At 41.9% G+C, this 17,031-nt stretch overlaps 1 protein-coding gene across 32 annotated transcripts in view; it reads left to right on the plus strand.

The window, feature by feature from the left end:
• Nucleotides 1-16,230, plus strand: part of UNC79 (unc-79 homolog, NALCN channel complex subunit) — a 320,681-nt gene extending 304,451 nt beyond the window's left edge. For all 32 annotated transcript variants that reach the window (XM_045060452.1, XM_045060454.1, XM_045060457.1 and 29 more), the window contains 2 exons: nucleotides 12,805-12,846; nucleotides 15,049-16,230. In XM_045060452.1, the coding sequence (XP_044916387.1) occupies nucleotides 12,805-12,846; nucleotides 15,049-15,249 (243 nt within the window). In that variant the 3' untranslated portion in view covers nucleotides 15,250-16,230. The remainder of the gene's footprint in view (nucleotides 1-12,804; nucleotides 12,847-15,048) is intronic.
• Nucleotides 16,231-17,031: the final 801 nt, after the last annotated feature.

Below are 17,031 nucleotides of genomic sequence, written 5' to 3' on the forward strand. Positions count from 1 at the left end.
TTTTCCATTTCTTTGTGTCTTCTTTAATTGCTTTCATAAGCTTTCTGTAATTTTCAACATACAGATCTTTTACCTCTTTGTTTAGGTTTATTCCTAGGTATTTTATGGTTCTTGGTGCAATTGTAAATGAGACTGGTTCCTTGGTATCTCTTTCTGTTCCTTCATTATGGGTGTATATCACACAACCGATTTCTGTACATCGATTTTATATCCTGTGACTTTGCTGAATTCATGTATCAGTTCTAGCAGTTTTTTGGTGGAGTCGTTCAGGTTTCCCATGTAGAGTATCATGTCATTTGTGAAAAGTGAAAGTTTGAATTCTTTGCCAATTTGGATGCCTTTCATTTCATTTTGTTGTCTGATTACTAAGGCTAAGAATTCCAACACTATGTTAAACAACAGTGGTGAGAGTGGACGTCCCTGTTGTGTTCCTGATCTCAGGGGGAAAGCCCTCAGTTTTTTCCCATTGAGGATGATATTAGCTGTGGGCCTTTCATATCTGGCTTTTATGACGTTAAGGTATGTTCTTTCTATTCTGACTTTCTTGAGGGTTTATATTAAGACACGATGCTGTATTTTGTCAAATGCTTTTTCTGCATCTATTGACAGAATCATATGGTTCTTATCCTTTCTCCTATTAATGTGATGTATCATGTTGATTGATTTGCAAATATTGAATCAGCCCTGCAGCTCAGGCATGAATCCCACTTGATCACGGTGAAAAATTCCTTTAATATACTGTTTAATTCGATTTGCTAGTATCTTGTTGAGAATTTTTGCACCCATTTTTCATCAGGGGTATTGGCCTGTAACTCTCCTTTTTAGTGGGGTCTCTGGTTTGGAAATCAAGATAATGTTGGCTTCATAGAATGCATCTGGAAGCTTTCCTTCTGTTTCTATTATTTGGAACAGCTTGAGAAGAATAGGTATTAACTTGCTTTAAATGTGTGGTAGAATTCCTCTGGGAAGCCTCTGGCCCAGGACTCTTATTTCTTGGGAGATTTTTGATAACTGATTCAATTTCTTTGCTGGTTATGGGTCTGTTCAAATTTTCTATTTCTTCCCTTTTGAGTTTTGGTAGTGTGTGAGTATCTAGGGATTTGTCCATTTCTTCCAAATTGTCCAGTTTGTTGGTATATAATTTTTCGTAGTATTCTCTAATAATTGTTCGTATTGCTGTGGTGTTGGTTGTGATCTCTCCTCTTTCATTCATGATTTTATCTATTTGGGTCTTCTCTCTTTTCTTTTTGAGAAGTCTCCTTAGGGGAATATCAATTTTGCTTATTCTTTCAAAAAATTAGCTCTTAGATTCATTGATCTGTTCTACTGGTTGCTTTTTATTTTATTCTATACTGTTTATTTGTGCTCTAATCTTTATTATTTCTCTTCTTCTGCTGGCTTTGGGCTTTCTTTGCTGCTGTCTTTCTAGTTCCTTTAGGTGTGAGGTTAGGTTCTGTATTTGGGACCTTTCTTGCTTCTTGAGATAGGTCTGGATTGCAGTGTATTTTCCTCTTAGGACTGCCTTTGCTGCATCCCAAAGGGTTTGGACTGCCGTGTTTTCATTTTCATTTGTTTGCATATATTTTAAATTTCTTCTTTAATTTCCTGGTTGACCCATTCATTCTTTAGTAGGATATTCTTTAACCTTCATGTATTGGGGGCTTTCCAAATTTTTTCTTGGGGTTGATTTCAAGTTTCATAGTGTTGTGATCTGAAAATATGTATGGTATGATCTCAGTCCTTTTGTATTTGTTGAGGGATGTTTTGTGAACCAGTATGTGATCTATTTTGGAGAATGTTCCATGTGCCCTCAAGAAGAATGTGTATTCTTTTGGATGAAAAGTTCTGAATATATCTGTTAAGTCCATCTCGTCCAATATGTCATTCAGAGCTGTTGTTTCCTTATTGATTTTCTGCCTAGATGATCTGTCCATTGTTGTAAGTGGAATATTAAAGTCCCCTACAATCATGGTATTATTATCTCTACATTTATTTATGTTTGTGATTGATTTATATACTTGGTTGCTTCACGTTGGGGTCATAAACATTTACAATTGTTAGCTCTTCTTGATGGATAGACCTGTTAATTATGACATAGTGCCCTTCTTCATCTCTTGTTATAGTCTTTGTTTTAAAATCTAGTTTGTCTGATATAAGTATGTCTGTACTGTCTTTTGACATCCAGTAGCATGATAGATGGTTCTCCATCCCCTTGCTTTCAATCTGCAGGTGTCTTCGGGTCTAAAATGAGTCTCTTGTAGGCAGCGTATAGATGAATCTTGTTATTTTATCCGTTCTGATATGCTATGTCTTTTGATTGAGGCAGTTAGTCCATTTACATTCAGAGTGATTATTGAAAGGTAAGGATTTAGTGTCATTGCATTATCTGTAGGTTTTGTGTTTATGGTGATGTCTTTGGTCTTTGTAGTCTTTGCTGCTTTTCACTCACAGAGTCCCCCTTAGGATCTCCTGCAGGGCTGGTTTGGTGGTCATGAACTCCTTTAGTTTTTGTTCGTCTGGGAAACTCTTTATCTCTCTTTCTATTCTGCATGACAGCCTTGCTGGATAAAGGATTCTTGGCTACATATTTTTCCTGTTCAGCACTTTGAATATTTTCTGCCACTCCTTTCGGGCCTGCCAAGTTTCAATAGACAGGTCTGCTACTACCCTTATGTGTCTACCCTTGTAGGTTAAGACCCATTTGTCCCTAACTGCTTTCAGAATTCTCTTTATCTTTGTATTTTTCCAGTTTCACTATGATATGTAATGGTGTTGACCTGTTTTAGTTGATTTTGAAAGGAGTTCTCTGTGCCCCCCTGGACTTGGATGTTTGTTTCCTTCCCCAGATTAGGGAAGTTCTCAACTATAATTTGTTCAAATAAACCTTTTCCCCCTTTCTCTCTCTTCCTCTTCTTCTGGAACTCCTATGATACAGATAGTATTATTTCATTTCATTGAATCACTTAGTCTTTAATTATCCCTTCATGGTCTAGTAATTTCTGTTCCCTCTTTTTTTCAGCTTCATCATTTTTCATAATTTTATCTTCTATTTCACCTATTCTCTCCTCTGTTTCTTCCATCCTTGCTGTCACTGCATCTAGTTTATTTTCCATCTCATTTACAAAATTTCTTAATTCATCGTGACTACTTCTTATGTCCTTGATCTATGCACCAATATACATTCCCTGCTGTCTTCTGTGCTTTATTCAAGCCCAGCTATTAGTCTTATGACTATTTTTCTAAATTGTTGTTCAGATATATTGTTTGTATCTGTTTTGGGCGATTCTCTGGCTGTCATTTCTTCCTGGAATTTCTTTTGAGGAGAATTCTTCCACTTCATCATTTTGGCTAGGCTTCTGTCATTTACATGATGTAATAGCTTGTTTTATGTCCTGCACCTGCAAGTACTACTATCTTAAGAAGGGGTCACACACTGTCCAGGGCCAGGCACTTCAGTAAGTGTTTTTTGGAGTGTGTTGCATGCACTCTGTTGTCTTTGGCTGCTCTCTTCCACTGCTTGTAGTGGTGGATTGTTTGGATCTTCCACCAAGTGTGGTTTGATTTGTTCATTGAAGTATCCCTGGAAAAAAGGAAAGCAAAGTGGTGGTGGGCGGGGGGGAGCCTTATCCCATACAAGAAGAGAAATGAAAGGGGGATGGGGGGAAATATAGGCAGAGAATCAGAGAAACTATAAGACTTAATCCAGAGAGAGGGAGAGGAAAATAAAGAGGAAGGAGATACAGAAAAGGTGTAAAAAGAATAAGCATTCCTCATTAAAAAAACAACAGAAGAAAGGAAGAAAGGAAGAAAGGAAGAAAGGAAGAAAGAAAGAAAGAAAGAAAGAAAGAAAGAAAGAAAAAAGAAAGAAAGACAAAAGAAAGAAAGAAAATAAGAATTGACCAAAAATCAAATCAGAAACTATGAGCTTGATTCCAAAGGAAAGAAAAAAGAAAAGAGGAGGGTAGAAAGAAAAAGAAGGGAAAAGAGAAGAGAAGGAAAGAAAAGAGGGAAAAAAATAATTAAAAAAATTTTTTTAAATAGACTAACATTCAAAACTACAGGCAAGTTGTCTGTTGGTGCCTGGGATGGGTGGCTCTGATGGTCTAGAGGAGAGGCCGTCTGGTTAGGTCAGTGTCAATCTCACTCTGGTAGATAAATAGTTACCAGGCATGGAGAGGCGGGGTTTGGTGTAAGCAGGTCCCACCTCCACTGGGGGCCACTGTGCTGTTCCCTGAAGCCCCACCATGTTGATTATGGGGAGAAAAATAGTGACACCCGAATATCTCCTCCCCAGACCAGGTGTCTCAAACCACCCTGTTCAGGCAGCCCTCACAGAGTAGCTCAGGCAGCTGGTGTGTCCTCCTAGGCACTTGGCTGGGATTCAAAACCTGATGTCTTAAAGGATCCCACACCCCATGGACCTAGTTCTGGGGTAGCTCCATGCTGTGCAGCCAACAAAGGGCCTCTGGCTGTTGCCTGCAGGGTCTTTTGTCATTGGGGGTCACTACACCCTCTTCCCACAGTAATCGAGGGAGGGGATTGCTCTCTCCCAGCGTGCCCCCCGAGATCGCTCCGGTACCCCAGGGCTCCCTCCCCGCCAGGCGAATGCACACGGCAACACTCTAGTCCTGGGAAAGTCATGCACCCCTGAAAACTCCAGTCTTTAGCTCTTAAGCCTGTTTGCAAAGTAGAAACTGGCTCTCTCCCTATTCTTCGTTCCTTAGTCCATGGTCCAGAGAGGTTTTTCTCTTGTCCAAACACAAAACCACACTTCCACAGCCACTCTTTACCTCCTTTTGTCTCTCCACAGAAGGGGTTCCCCCTCTTTGTACCTATGACACCGTTTTCTCTCTTCCAATTCGTGAATAGGCGCACCTCTGTCCCACCAAGCTTTGTCCACCTGTAGAGATTTCTCTGTCACTCCACAGCCTGTATTCTTGGGTATTCCAAGTGTCTGATTTCAGTACAGCTGTGTTTGAGGGACAAGGGAAATTCTGGTCCCCCTACTTACCTGCCATCTTAACTCCTGGCTCTCCTCTGTTTCTTGGAAAAGTTTTTGTAGATTTATTATTATTTTTCACTTAAATATTTGATAGAATTCACCATTGGAACTGCCTGGTCTTGAAATTTTCTTTGCAGAAGAGTTGTAAATTATGGATTCAATTTTTTTCAATAGATAGTGCTATTTAAGTTTCCTGTTTATTCTTGAGTCATCTTTGGTGTAGTGTCAAAGAATTTGTCCATTTCATCAAAGTAGTCAGTTTTATTGGCATAAAATTGTTTATAATATACTTTTAATATCTGTAGGATCAGTAGTTATGCTACCTCTTTAATTCCTGACACTGGGGATTTGTGACTTCTTTTCTTTTTTCTTGTCAGTCTGTATAGAGACATATCAATTTTAGTGAGCTTTTGACTAACAAACTACAGTAACCAGGCTTTTGGGTTGTTTTCATTGATTTTTCTCTTTGTTTTTTTATTTATTATTTTCTTTCTTCTATTTATTCATTTCTATTTATTTATTCATTTCTATTTATTATTTTCTTTCTTCTGATTACTTTAGATTTAATTCACTCTTGTCTATTATAAACAATATCTTTTTTGTCTTTTATAAATTTCTTTGTAAGCACTGGTTTAGCGGTATCCCACCATTCGATATTCTGTGTTCTCATTTACATTCAGTTCAAATTTTAAAAATTTTTGATGTTTATTTTTGAGAGAGGGACAGAGACAGAGACAGAGACAGAGCACAAGCGGGGGAGGGTCAGAGAGAGAGGGAGACACAGAATTCAAAGCAGGCTCCAGGCTCTGAGCTGTCAGCACAGAGCCCGATGTGGGGCTCGAACTCACTAACGGCAAGGTCATAACCTGAGCCAAAGTTGAATGCTTCACCAACTGGGCCACCCAGGTGCCCACGGATTTTTAATTCCATTTGTGTTCAGAGAACATACTGTATATAATTCCAGTCATCTTAAACTTACTGAGACTTGTTTATGTCCCAGAATATAGTTGTTCTTGGTAAATGCTCAGTGTGCCCTAGAAAAGAATATGTCCTCTGCTGTGGTCAGGTAGTTTCCTATGCCAGTTGGTTCAAGCTTATTGATAGTGTTGTTCAAGTCTTCCATATGTCTGTCTACTTATTCTATCAACTGTTGACAAAGTGGTATTGATATATCTCTGTAATTATGGATTTCTTTGTCTTTTCAAGTTTATCAATTTTGCTTCATGTGTTGTGAATCTCTGTTATTAAGTGCATAAATATTTAGGATTATTATGTCTTCTTAATGAAATGAATTTTGAAATGGCTGTCTTAATCTTCATTAATATTCTTTGCCGTGAACCATACTTTGATATTAATAAAGGTAGTCCAGTTTTCTTTTGGCTGGTGTTAGGATGGTATATCTTTTTCCATTCTTTTACTTTTTACCCTATTTGTGTCTTTATATTTTTCAAGTATATTTCTTATAGGCAGCATGTAGCTGGGTTTTGTTTTTTTTTTAAATCCAATCTGACAATCCCTTCCTTTTAATTAGGGGTCTTTAAACCATCTTCATTTAATGTGTTTTGTGCCATTTGGGGGCCTAAATCTATCACCTTGCCATTTGTTTTCTGTAATTCCCATCTGTTCTTTGTTTCTTTTTCCTTTTTTTTTTTCTTTTGCCTTCTTTTGGATTGAATTTATAATGATTAAACTCTGACTATAATTTCCTCTTCTTTTTCTAGTTTCTTAAGATCGAAGCTAAGGTTGTTATTTTGAGAAACTCTGTTCTATCATCAATATTTAATGCACTGAATTTCTTCCTTTAGCTGCGTTCTTCCAAATTTTTATATGTTCTCATTTCCATTCCGTTCAAAATACTTTCTCATTTCCCTTTTGATTTCTTCTTTTCCGACAAGTCATTTAGAAGTAGAAGTGTGTTTTTTAGTTATCTTATTAGCTACCTGTCTTGGGTGTTTTTTTTTGTGGTTGATTTAGAGTTTATAGTATCCATTTTTGACTTACCACCTTCAAGTAATATTATACCACTTTGTGTATGTTATAAACGTGTAGAAGTAAACCAAGCCATACATTGTTATTATTTGTTCTTTAAACAATTATCTCTTAAAGAGACTTAAACTTTTTTTCAATATTAACTTATATTTGCTATTATTGCCATATTTATATTTGCCATTTTCAGTGTTTTTCATTCCTTTTATGGATCTAAACTTCTATCTTTTTTCTGCTCAAAGGACTTCCTTTATTCTTTCTTTAATTTTTTTTTTTTTGATGTTTTATTTGTTTTTGAGAGAATGCGAGCAGGGGAAGGGCAGAGAGGGAGGAGAATAGAGGATCTGAAGCAGGCTCTGAGCCAACAGCAGCGAACCTGATGCAGGGCTTGAACTCATGAACTGTGAGATCACGATCTGAGCTAAAGTCAGATGCTCAACTGACTGAGCCACCCAGGCGTCCCTCCTTTACTATTTCTTACACAGGTCTGAAGCGCCTGGGCGGTTCAGTTGGTTGAGCGTCTGACTTCAGCTCAGGTCATGATCTCATGGCTCGTTAGTTCAAGCCCCGCGTTGGGCTCTGTGCTGGCAGCTCAGAGCCTGGAGCCTGCTTCGGATTCTGTGTCTCCCTCTCTCTCTGCCCCTAACCCACTTGCATTCTGTCTCTGTCTCTCTCAAAAATAAATTAACATTAAAAAAAAAAAAAAAGCCTATTTCTTACACAGGTCTGCTGGTGACTGATTGCTTCAGCTTTTGTGTATGAGAATGTTTTTATTTTGCCTTCATTTTTGGAAGATATTTTCACTGGGTAGTGAATTTTAGGTTCAAAGGTTTGTTTGTTTTCAGTGATGTAAAGATGTTTCTCCTCCAGTCTTCTTGCTTCCATTGTTTCCAACAAGAAATCTGTATTATTCTAATCTTTTTTTCTCCTGTATGTAATATATGGTTTTGTTGTTGTTGTTGTTGTTGTTGTTGTTGTTGTTGTTGTTTGGTCTCTTCTAAGATTTTCTCTCTACCATTATTGTTAAGCAATTTGATGGTGAAACACCTTAGTGTAGTTTTCTTCGTGTTTCTTGTGCTTGGGTTTGTTGAACTTCTTGCATCTGTGGATTTATAGTTTTCTTTATATTTGGAAAAGTATCAGCTATTGTTTTTTCAAATATTTCCTTCTGTGCCTCTACTTGACACACTCAATATTTCCTCTAGTTTCTTGACTCTATTGAATATAGTTATAATAACTGTTCTAATGTCCTTCTCTATTAATTCTGTTACCTGTATCATTTGGGGTCTTTTCCAATTGATTGATTTTTATTCTCATTATAGGTCACCTTTTCCTGCTTCTCTGTATGCCTGGTAATTTTTTATTACATTCTTGACATTTTGAATTTGACTTTCTTGAGTGCTGGATATTTTTGTATCCCTACAAATATTTTTGAGCTGTATTCTGTGTTATAGTTAAATTATTTAGAAATAGTTATTTTCCTTTTGAAACTTGCTTGTAAGCCTTGCCAGGTGATCAGAGCTGCATTTTGTCTAGAGCTAATGTTTCTTCACTATTAAGGGACTAACCTTCTAAGTATTCTACCTGATGTTCTATTAAATGTAAGAATTGTCTACTGTCACCAGCTTGTGGGAACACAAACTGTTGCTGGTGCCATGTGATCACCTCTCTAATCTCCTGGGGTTGTTTTTCTTCAGCCTCGGGTAGTTTTTCTTACATGTGTGCACTGGTCAGTATTTAGCTGAAGACTCAAGGGGGACCCTTTATGCATCTTCAGAGTTCTCTCTCATGCTCTCTTTCTGTGAAGCTCTCTCCTCTGCAGTATTCTGCCTGACAGACTACACACCTTGACCTCCCTGGACTCACAGCTCCATCTCAACTCAGGAAGATAGTTAGCCTCTTCCCAGGTCCCTCTTCCTGTGCTACTGCCGGCAAGCTTTCTAGCAGTTAGCTAAGATATTGTAGGGCTTACCTTGTTTCCTCTCCCTTGGGGATCACTGTGCTGCATTGCTGATGCCCAGTGTCTGAAAATCATTGTTTCATACACTCCATCTGGAATTTTACTCGTTCTAGGCAAGAGGGTAAAATCTGGTCTTTGTTAGTCCATCTTTGCTGAAAGAGAAAGTTTTACAACTAATTTTAGTTTTGAGGGCTAGAACAAACATGGAGTGAAATGAATACAGTCTAACTGAGCAGAAAGTCTTCATTTATCCTGTAGCATAAACTGAGATAAAAGGAAATGTATCACTTTTATTTTGGTGGAAAGCAACCTATTTTTTTTTTTTTATTGTCCTTCCATTTTCTGGATATTGTTTCTGCAGAGGAAAAAAAAAATCCAACCAACTTTATTATGACATTACACAACCCAGAATAAATTACATCTAATTCCTACTGACAGCTTTGTGGGAGCCACTAGGAAAAGAGAACTGAAATGAGTGTTATTCAGTAAGTCAAATTAGCATTCCTGAAATAGGATGACTGCTGGCTTATATAATGCTATCAATAATAATGAGATTTAACTTGAAGACTTCAGTCATGTGATTCTTAAGTCACAAACCTGAAGGGCCTTTGCAGATATATTTTAGAATGATACGGTCACGTGTTTTGTAAATGGGCTAATGGCAAAAACCCTTCTAAACCCAACCTCACTATTCCCCTTGATTGCCTCATACAGGCCATTAGCCCCAAGAACAGCACTGGGAGAGGTGTCCACCCAGGGTCAGAGTACTCAGTGCCTCCTGGCTTCTACCCTCCTTGGTCCCTCAGGATCTTAGCAGGAGGTTAGTTTGGGTATTTCCTAAATATCAAGAGGCATATAGGCTTGCTCCGTATTAAATAGGTCAAAAGTCAATGCAAGTTTGTAGACATTAGGACCCTTAGAGCTTGTTTTTTGCTGTACAGACATTGGAGAGGAAGTGGTTAGACTAGTTTATTTTTTCCCAGTCAGAATGTTTACATGAGCCAATCCTGCTAATGGCCAGAGAGCATAGCCTTATCTGTCTCTGACGTTTGTAATCCCACAAGTTTTTTATAAGGGTTGGTGGTTGGAGGAGGCAGAGAGAAAATGTCATTTTCTGATATTCCGAGTTTTTGTCCAATTATATCATCTGGTACATATCATACCACATTCCTAAACACAATATTTATGCTAGAGACGGAGTATTACATGGCTGCAACATGAGCCATGTGCTTAGGGGCGAACATCAGTAGAAGTCAAATTAGCAAATTGTGTATCTCAACAAAATGCTCAAAGCAGAACTGCAACCAGATTGAACCTTGGGAACAAAAGCATAGAGAGAAATGTAACTTGTCACTTCACCAAGTGTGTGTGTGTGTGTGTGTGTGTGTGTGTGTGTGTTGATGAATCACATGAGCCTTGCGGCCCGTGGCCATGAGTAGTAAACAGACAGGTCATTATCCTGCATCCCAGCAGTCCTCCCACTAATTCTTTCATTTTGTTCATGGCACAGCTCTCTTCCCATTTGCCCACACTTTGAAACCTCACCTTCGGGGTGCCTGGGTGGCTCAGTCGGTTGAACATCTGACTTCGGCTCAGCTCATGATCTCACACTTTGAGCCCCAAGTCGGGCTCTATGCTGACAGCTCAGGGCCTGGAGCCTGCTTCGGATTCTGTCTCCCTCTCTCTCTGCCCCTCCCCCGCTCGTGCTCTTTCTCTCTCTCTCTCTCTGTCAAAAATAAATAAACATTAAAAAAATATATAAAAAAAAGAAACCTCACCTTCTGCTCTGACCTTTTCCTCACTCGAAAGAGCAGACCTGTCCTCAGACCCTCTCAGGTTGTGTCTGCAGGCAGCCACCCTTCTCCCTCCTGGAAGCCACGCCTGGTCTTACCTGGACCATCGAGGCAGCCTCCACCTGGCCTCCATGGTCCATCCTCTTCCTCATCCTAGTCTGCAGATTGCTGCCACAGTGATTTTCTGGAACACAGCTCCACTCATGGTGAATGGGGCTTCCCTCTTCAAAGTTATATTGGATTTGGAAACAAATCCAAATCCCTTGATGTGGCCTCCCAAGGCATCATGGGTGGATGATGAGGGGCCTCACCTCTGCTTTTCTAAACATGTTTCTCGTGACCCCCCCCCCCCCCGAGAACCTCACGCTTCAGCATCAACTGAATCCCTAACACCTCCTCACCCTTGGCACACTCCCAACTGTGGGCTGTGCTTCCTGGAGTGTGCCCTGGAATTCGTTTGCTAGGACTGCTGTGAGAGCACCACAGAATGGGCAACTGAAACATGGAAACTTCTTATCCCACAGTCTGGAAGCCAGAAGTCCGAGGTCAGGGGGCAGCAGGGTTGTTCCTTCTGAGGGCTGTGAGGGAGAATCTGCTCTATCCTGACCCCCTAGCTTCGGGAGGTTGGTTGGCAGTCTTTGGCTTTCTTTGGCTTGTGTCCAAATCTTCCCCCCCTTTTTTTTTTTATTTTTTTAACGTTTTATTTATTTTTGAGACAGAGAGAGACAGAGTATGAACGGGGGAGGGGCAGAGAGAGGGGGAGACACAGAATGGAAGCAGGCTCCAGGCTCTGAGCTGTCAGCACAGAGCCCGACGCAGGGCTCGAACTCGTGAACCGCGAGATCACGACCTGAGCTGAAGTCGGACGCTCAACCGACTGAGCCACCCAGGCGCCCCCAAATCTTCCCCTTTTTATAAGAGCATCAGGCATACTGGTAGGGGCCCATCCTACCATAGAAGGACCTCACCTTAACTCAATTACATCTGCATTGACCCCTCTTCCAAATAAATTCCCATTCTGAAGCAGTGTGGGTAGGGACCATGAGGGGGCACAATTCAACCCATGACACTGTACTTCTCTGTTGAATTTGGAGTAGAGAGGGTTGGAAGGAACAGAGTGAAGTGATATGATGCATATTTAGTACAGTAAAGATCTGAACAATGCTGTAATAAGGAACCTAGCATCTCCAAACTTACTGTACCAGTGCTCCCTCCCCCATTTAAACCCACCAAACTAGAGTCCTGTGGGACACACTTTGGGAAACACTGTCTTCTGTCCCTAACTTGTGGATTTACGAGGCAGCCTTATATTCCGGAGGGCTGAAACGTGGCTGAGAGACCAAAGCAGGGAGAGGAGAGCTGCTCCTGGAGGCCCTTGGGCCAGACACCATGTGGCTTCCTAGGAAAGGCACAGCAGAGGGGCTCAGGGTGGGCCAGAGAGGCAGCAGAAGGGCGGGGCTCCCTAGATGCCTGCAGTTTGAGCGCCTCGCCCTCTGTCAGAGCAGGGACCCCGCTGCTCGCCTGCATGTGACCTGTGCCGTCCAAACCTCTGGCCCAAGTCACTCTTGCTGTGTCCCACCTTCCAAATCACCGCCAGGCTACTTTGGGGCTTAATTTTTTTTTCCATCACTGAAGCATTTCAACCAATTCCCAGCGATATTTTCTTAACGACTCTGGGCAAATAGAGTCGCCATCCTACTCGGAGACTCCGTCTCAGAGATCCCGTGGAGGAAATTCTGTTTCAAGAAAGTGAGGATTTAATTAAATAAATACACATTTAATTTCCCATGTGTGGTCGCTTTCAAGAGACAATCAGTCATTTACTCTAAAGTGTGTGTTTCAGGCACTCATGGGGCACTTATTAACCTCCAAATGCCACCAGCTCAGCAGGGTCTGGCCTCAGAAAGATGTTTTCCTGTTAATGGATAACTCCGCAGCAGGGTCCCACCCTTTTGTGATGTCAAAGGGGTTCTGTGTGCTCTGCTCTCCTGTGTGGTAATGGAAGCGAATGGGGGTGGGGATGGAGACCGCTAATAACAAGGCCTCTGTGTTTCTCCACACAGCTGATACCTATGTGGTTGCCGATGATCCAGTCAAATACCAAGGTAAGTCATCCCTGGTGGACTGGAAGCCCAGTCCCCTCCAGAGAAGGGTCGTGACATTACCAGGGCTCACTGATGCTCCACTTACCATGGAGCAAGGTGAATTCACCCTGCTCTCGGCCGCCCAGTGCTGATAAAGTGGGAGACTGTGGGCCAAGTAAGGGCCGTGCAGGCCGAGGTGATAGCAGGGGCCACACACGTCCTGTTCGCTCTCTGTGAGGATGTGGGTGGAGGGGGGATCCCAGAGTCCGGACGAGGCTCAGTTCCTGACCAGAACACAGGCCTACCCTACCTTTAGAGGACACACATGGGATCTGGGCCCACGCGTGTTCATTGCTATCTCCTGGCCACTAAAATGGACTTTTTGTGGGGCGCCTGGCTGGCTCAGACAGACAATAGAGCGTATGACCCTTGATCTCGGGGTTGTGACTTCAAGCCCCACGTGGGGTGTAGAGATTACCTAAATGAACTGTAAAAAATAAAATGGACTTATGGGGCACCTGGGTGGCTTAGTCAGTTAAGTGTCTGACTTTGGCTCAGGTCATGATCTCACAGTTTGTGAGTTTGAGCCCCATGTCAGCTGTGCTGACAGCTCAGAGCCTGGAGCCTGTTCGGATTCTGTGTCTCCCTCTCTCACTGCCCCTCCCCTGCTCGCCCATGCTCTCTCTCTCTCTCTCTTTCAAAAATAAACATTAAAAATGTTGTTGTTTTTTTTTTTAAATAAAATGGGCTTTTAAAAAAATGCTTATTTATTCTTGAGAGAGTGCAAGTTGGAGGGGGCGGGTACCGAGAGAGGAGGACAGAAGATGCGATGTGGGCTCTGCACTGACAGCGGAGAGCCCCATGCGAGACTTGAACTCACAAACTGTGAGATCATGACCTGAGTTGAAATCAGACATTCAACCAGCCGAGCCACGCAAGTGCCCCTAAAATGGACTTTTTGTGACAAGAAGAATTCTATTAAGGAAGGATAACATTGAATGAATGATGGACTTGAGCTAGAAGGGCAAGGATCTGGCCCCATCCTTTGTTTTACATATGAGGAAACATAGGACCAGAAAGAAGGGTAACTGGGGGGGGGTGCAGTCAGGAAGGGAAAGACCCTGTCCCAGTGACTTTTCTGCTGCCAGACCCCGCCTCGAGTGACACACTGTCATCACTTGGGCAAAACCTACTCCATGACTAGTAAAGTTACTTGACATTATGATGGCAGAGCTTAGCCACCTGCTCCACCCAAACCTGGGCTCCGTCTACGGCGTGAGGATTACAGGACAAGCAGGGGGCAGAAGATGGAAACCTTCTGCCTGAATTTCTTCTCAGAGTTGGGGAGGGATGTTGGCTGAAATAAGGGGGGGGGGTGACCTCAAGGTACCCAGACACGGAGAGAGAAATGCAGCCATCTGCAGTGACTGCAGGCGTGGTCTTGTTCGTGGTGTTGGTGCAGTTTGTGGCCACAGGTGGGGGCCCCGACACCGCTGAAGTCCTATCTCCCGCTAGCTTTTACTATGAAAACAGTCACTTGTACTTCCTCCTTGAGGCATTGGATTGCCCCTGCCCCTGCTTTGTGGAACTCTGAGGAGGCCCAGAGAGCTTTGGACCTAGCTTCTCTGTGTGCGCTAACACGAAAACAGAGAGACTGTAACCATGATTAAAATGTAATGAGCACATATTACGCGCCAACTTCCGTTCTAAACCCTCCGTTAACTCATTTATCCTTAAAAAACAAACAAACAAACAAACCCACGATGTGTTATTATCCCCAGTTTGTCCATGAGAAAATCCAAACGCAGCCCGGAAAACCTTGTTCCCAGGGTTGTCCACAAAGGAGCTAGGATTTGAACCCAGGGAGCTGGCTGCAGAGCCCAGGCCCTTCGCCACTGTCCCAGGCCCTCGTGGTGAATAAGCGCCCAGGGGTCAAGAATACGTGTCAGCTGTCAGTGCCCGTTGCAATGGATGAGTCAAGCTGGGATTGGCATTACTGGGATGGATCTGGGCCAGAGTGACTTTAGAATAATGCTGCCTGCCCACATCCCCTGCCCCGCACGCTGCCAAATTGGAGAGCTGACCTTCCTGTTCAGGCCAGACAGCGCTTGAACCACGTAGGAGTTCTGCCTGCAGAAGATGCCCAAGCCGGTGCTCCCTGGGTTGACCGTGCCCACTTGGAGGAAAGAAACTAAACTTAGGTGTCTTGCCCTTTCTTAACAGCACTTATCCGCCGGACTCCAGCTTCGCCTCCAGGCCATTCAGAACCACGTGAACCACCACAGCTTAAGGACGCTGCCGGGCTCCGCCCAGAGCAGTGCCGGCCTGGTGGCCCTTCGCAAGTGGCTGCAGTGCACCCAGTTCAAAATGGCCCAGGTGGAGATCCAGTCCTCGGAAGCAGCCTCTCAATTTTATCCTCTATGAGCGGACTCCTCGGCTCTCAGTGTCAACACTCTGGTTTAGCAATAATGGGTTTCAAAACAAAACAATTTGATCCAAGCAGGTTGGGGAACATACTGGTACTGTCCATTCTCTTTCTAGTCTAGTAAAAGACGTGCAAAGGCCAGAGAGGGCCAACAATGAAGCTTTCTTGCTACACATATTTCTGATGACTCCTTGGGCTATCTGATTAAGTGTTTCCTTACATTATTTTTTAAAAAACCAAATCATTTTTCTTTAACTAACTTCTATTTTTTTTAAGAAAAAAAAAATAGACTGGTGGGTACTCACAGAAAAGTTGTATAAGTCCCCCTGTTGCTATTTTTGATGATAGAGAATAAATAGGGTTTTTGAAACCTTTGTAGTGTTTTTTTCTTAAAATCCACTCTTGGCAATGCAATAAAAAACCCGTCACCACAAGCCAGTGACACTTGACTGAAGCTTTTTGTCATTATCCTGGGAAAAGTGGCAGCTTGCAAGGACCATTACAAAGTGCACTTAGAAATTAGGTGGTTAACCTGTGCCAATTGTTTTTTTCTTTGTTTTATAATCTCATTTTCCAAAACTGTCCAGTAAGTTTTATTATTTTTAAAACTAATTTTTCAACTCATTCGTTCTAGGCTGTACTTTCTTGTAAGCTTTATGACAACCACTTAAGTTTTGTGAATAATAAATTTTATTCTTTTGTTAATACTTGTAATACAATTCAATTTAAAACTGTAGATCGCACACTGGACCAGACGACTCCCCACGCTGGCACAGAACACTGCACCTGAAGTTATGTTTCATAAAACAGAATTTTAATAGTGTAAGAACACCAAGATTTATCAGCACTCCTACTTAGCATTTGACTGTGCATTCACAAATGATCTTTCTCTTCTCTATCCCTGTAATGCACTGACGACAAGAAGACTTACTATACATTTAAGCTGTATATTGAAATGCTATTAAATGCATTTTTTATTATCTCTGTGAGCCTGGGGTTTTTTAAAATCAGTTTATACGTTTCTTGTAAACTTGGAAAACTCCTCTAACTTCCCTTAAAACTTAAGTACAACTATTGAGAGGAAAGGCTTTCTTTCAGGTCATTTTGGTAAGAGAAATACACAATTTACTTGAAGTCTGTTCTCCAGGAAGGACCTGAGGGCACGAGGTCATTTTATTTATTTATTTATTTTTTATTTTTTTATTATTTTTTTTTATGTTGGTTATTAGGAGGCCTCTCTTTTCTGCTGGGAAGTCCGATCTCTTCATGCTTCTCAGGGGGAAACAAGTCCTCAATTGTTTAAGTGTTTCACGTGAGTTCTAGAAAGACAAGGTGGGAGAGCTTCGTCCCTATGAAAATTTGCAGGGAGCCACTCGGTTCCTAGATTAAGAACATAGCAATGATCATTCTTCATATTTTCCGAATGAGCTCTTCTGAAAGGCCATCCCCAGGTAGAAGGCTCCCCATTGGGCTTGGTTATGCCTCCGTGAATGTTCTGTCTCGTATAGAAAGTTGTGCGTGTATTTCTCTCACTTGTAAGCTGTGACAGCTTTGAGGTTATGTCCTGTCTCTGTATCCCCATGGTCTGGCACGTAGTATGGGTTTAACTAATGTCTGTTGAACTGAATGGACTTGATTAAGCAACAGGTCTTTCTTGAGCCACCCAGTGGGCTCAGCAAGGGCTGAATTGTGACTTTTTTTTGAGCAGCGATTCCTGGAGCGGGTAAGAGACACAGGCCAGAGCGGGAGGTCTCCGCTGCTTTCCCCGTGAGGGGTTTAAC

This window comes from Felis catus, chromosome B3 (assembly GCF_018350175.1).
Source record: "Felis catus isolate Fca126 chromosome B3, F.catus_Fca126_mat1.0, whole genome shotgun sequence".
Taxonomy (NCBI): domain Eukaryota; kingdom Metazoa; phylum Chordata; class Mammalia; order Carnivora; family Felidae; genus Felis; species Felis catus.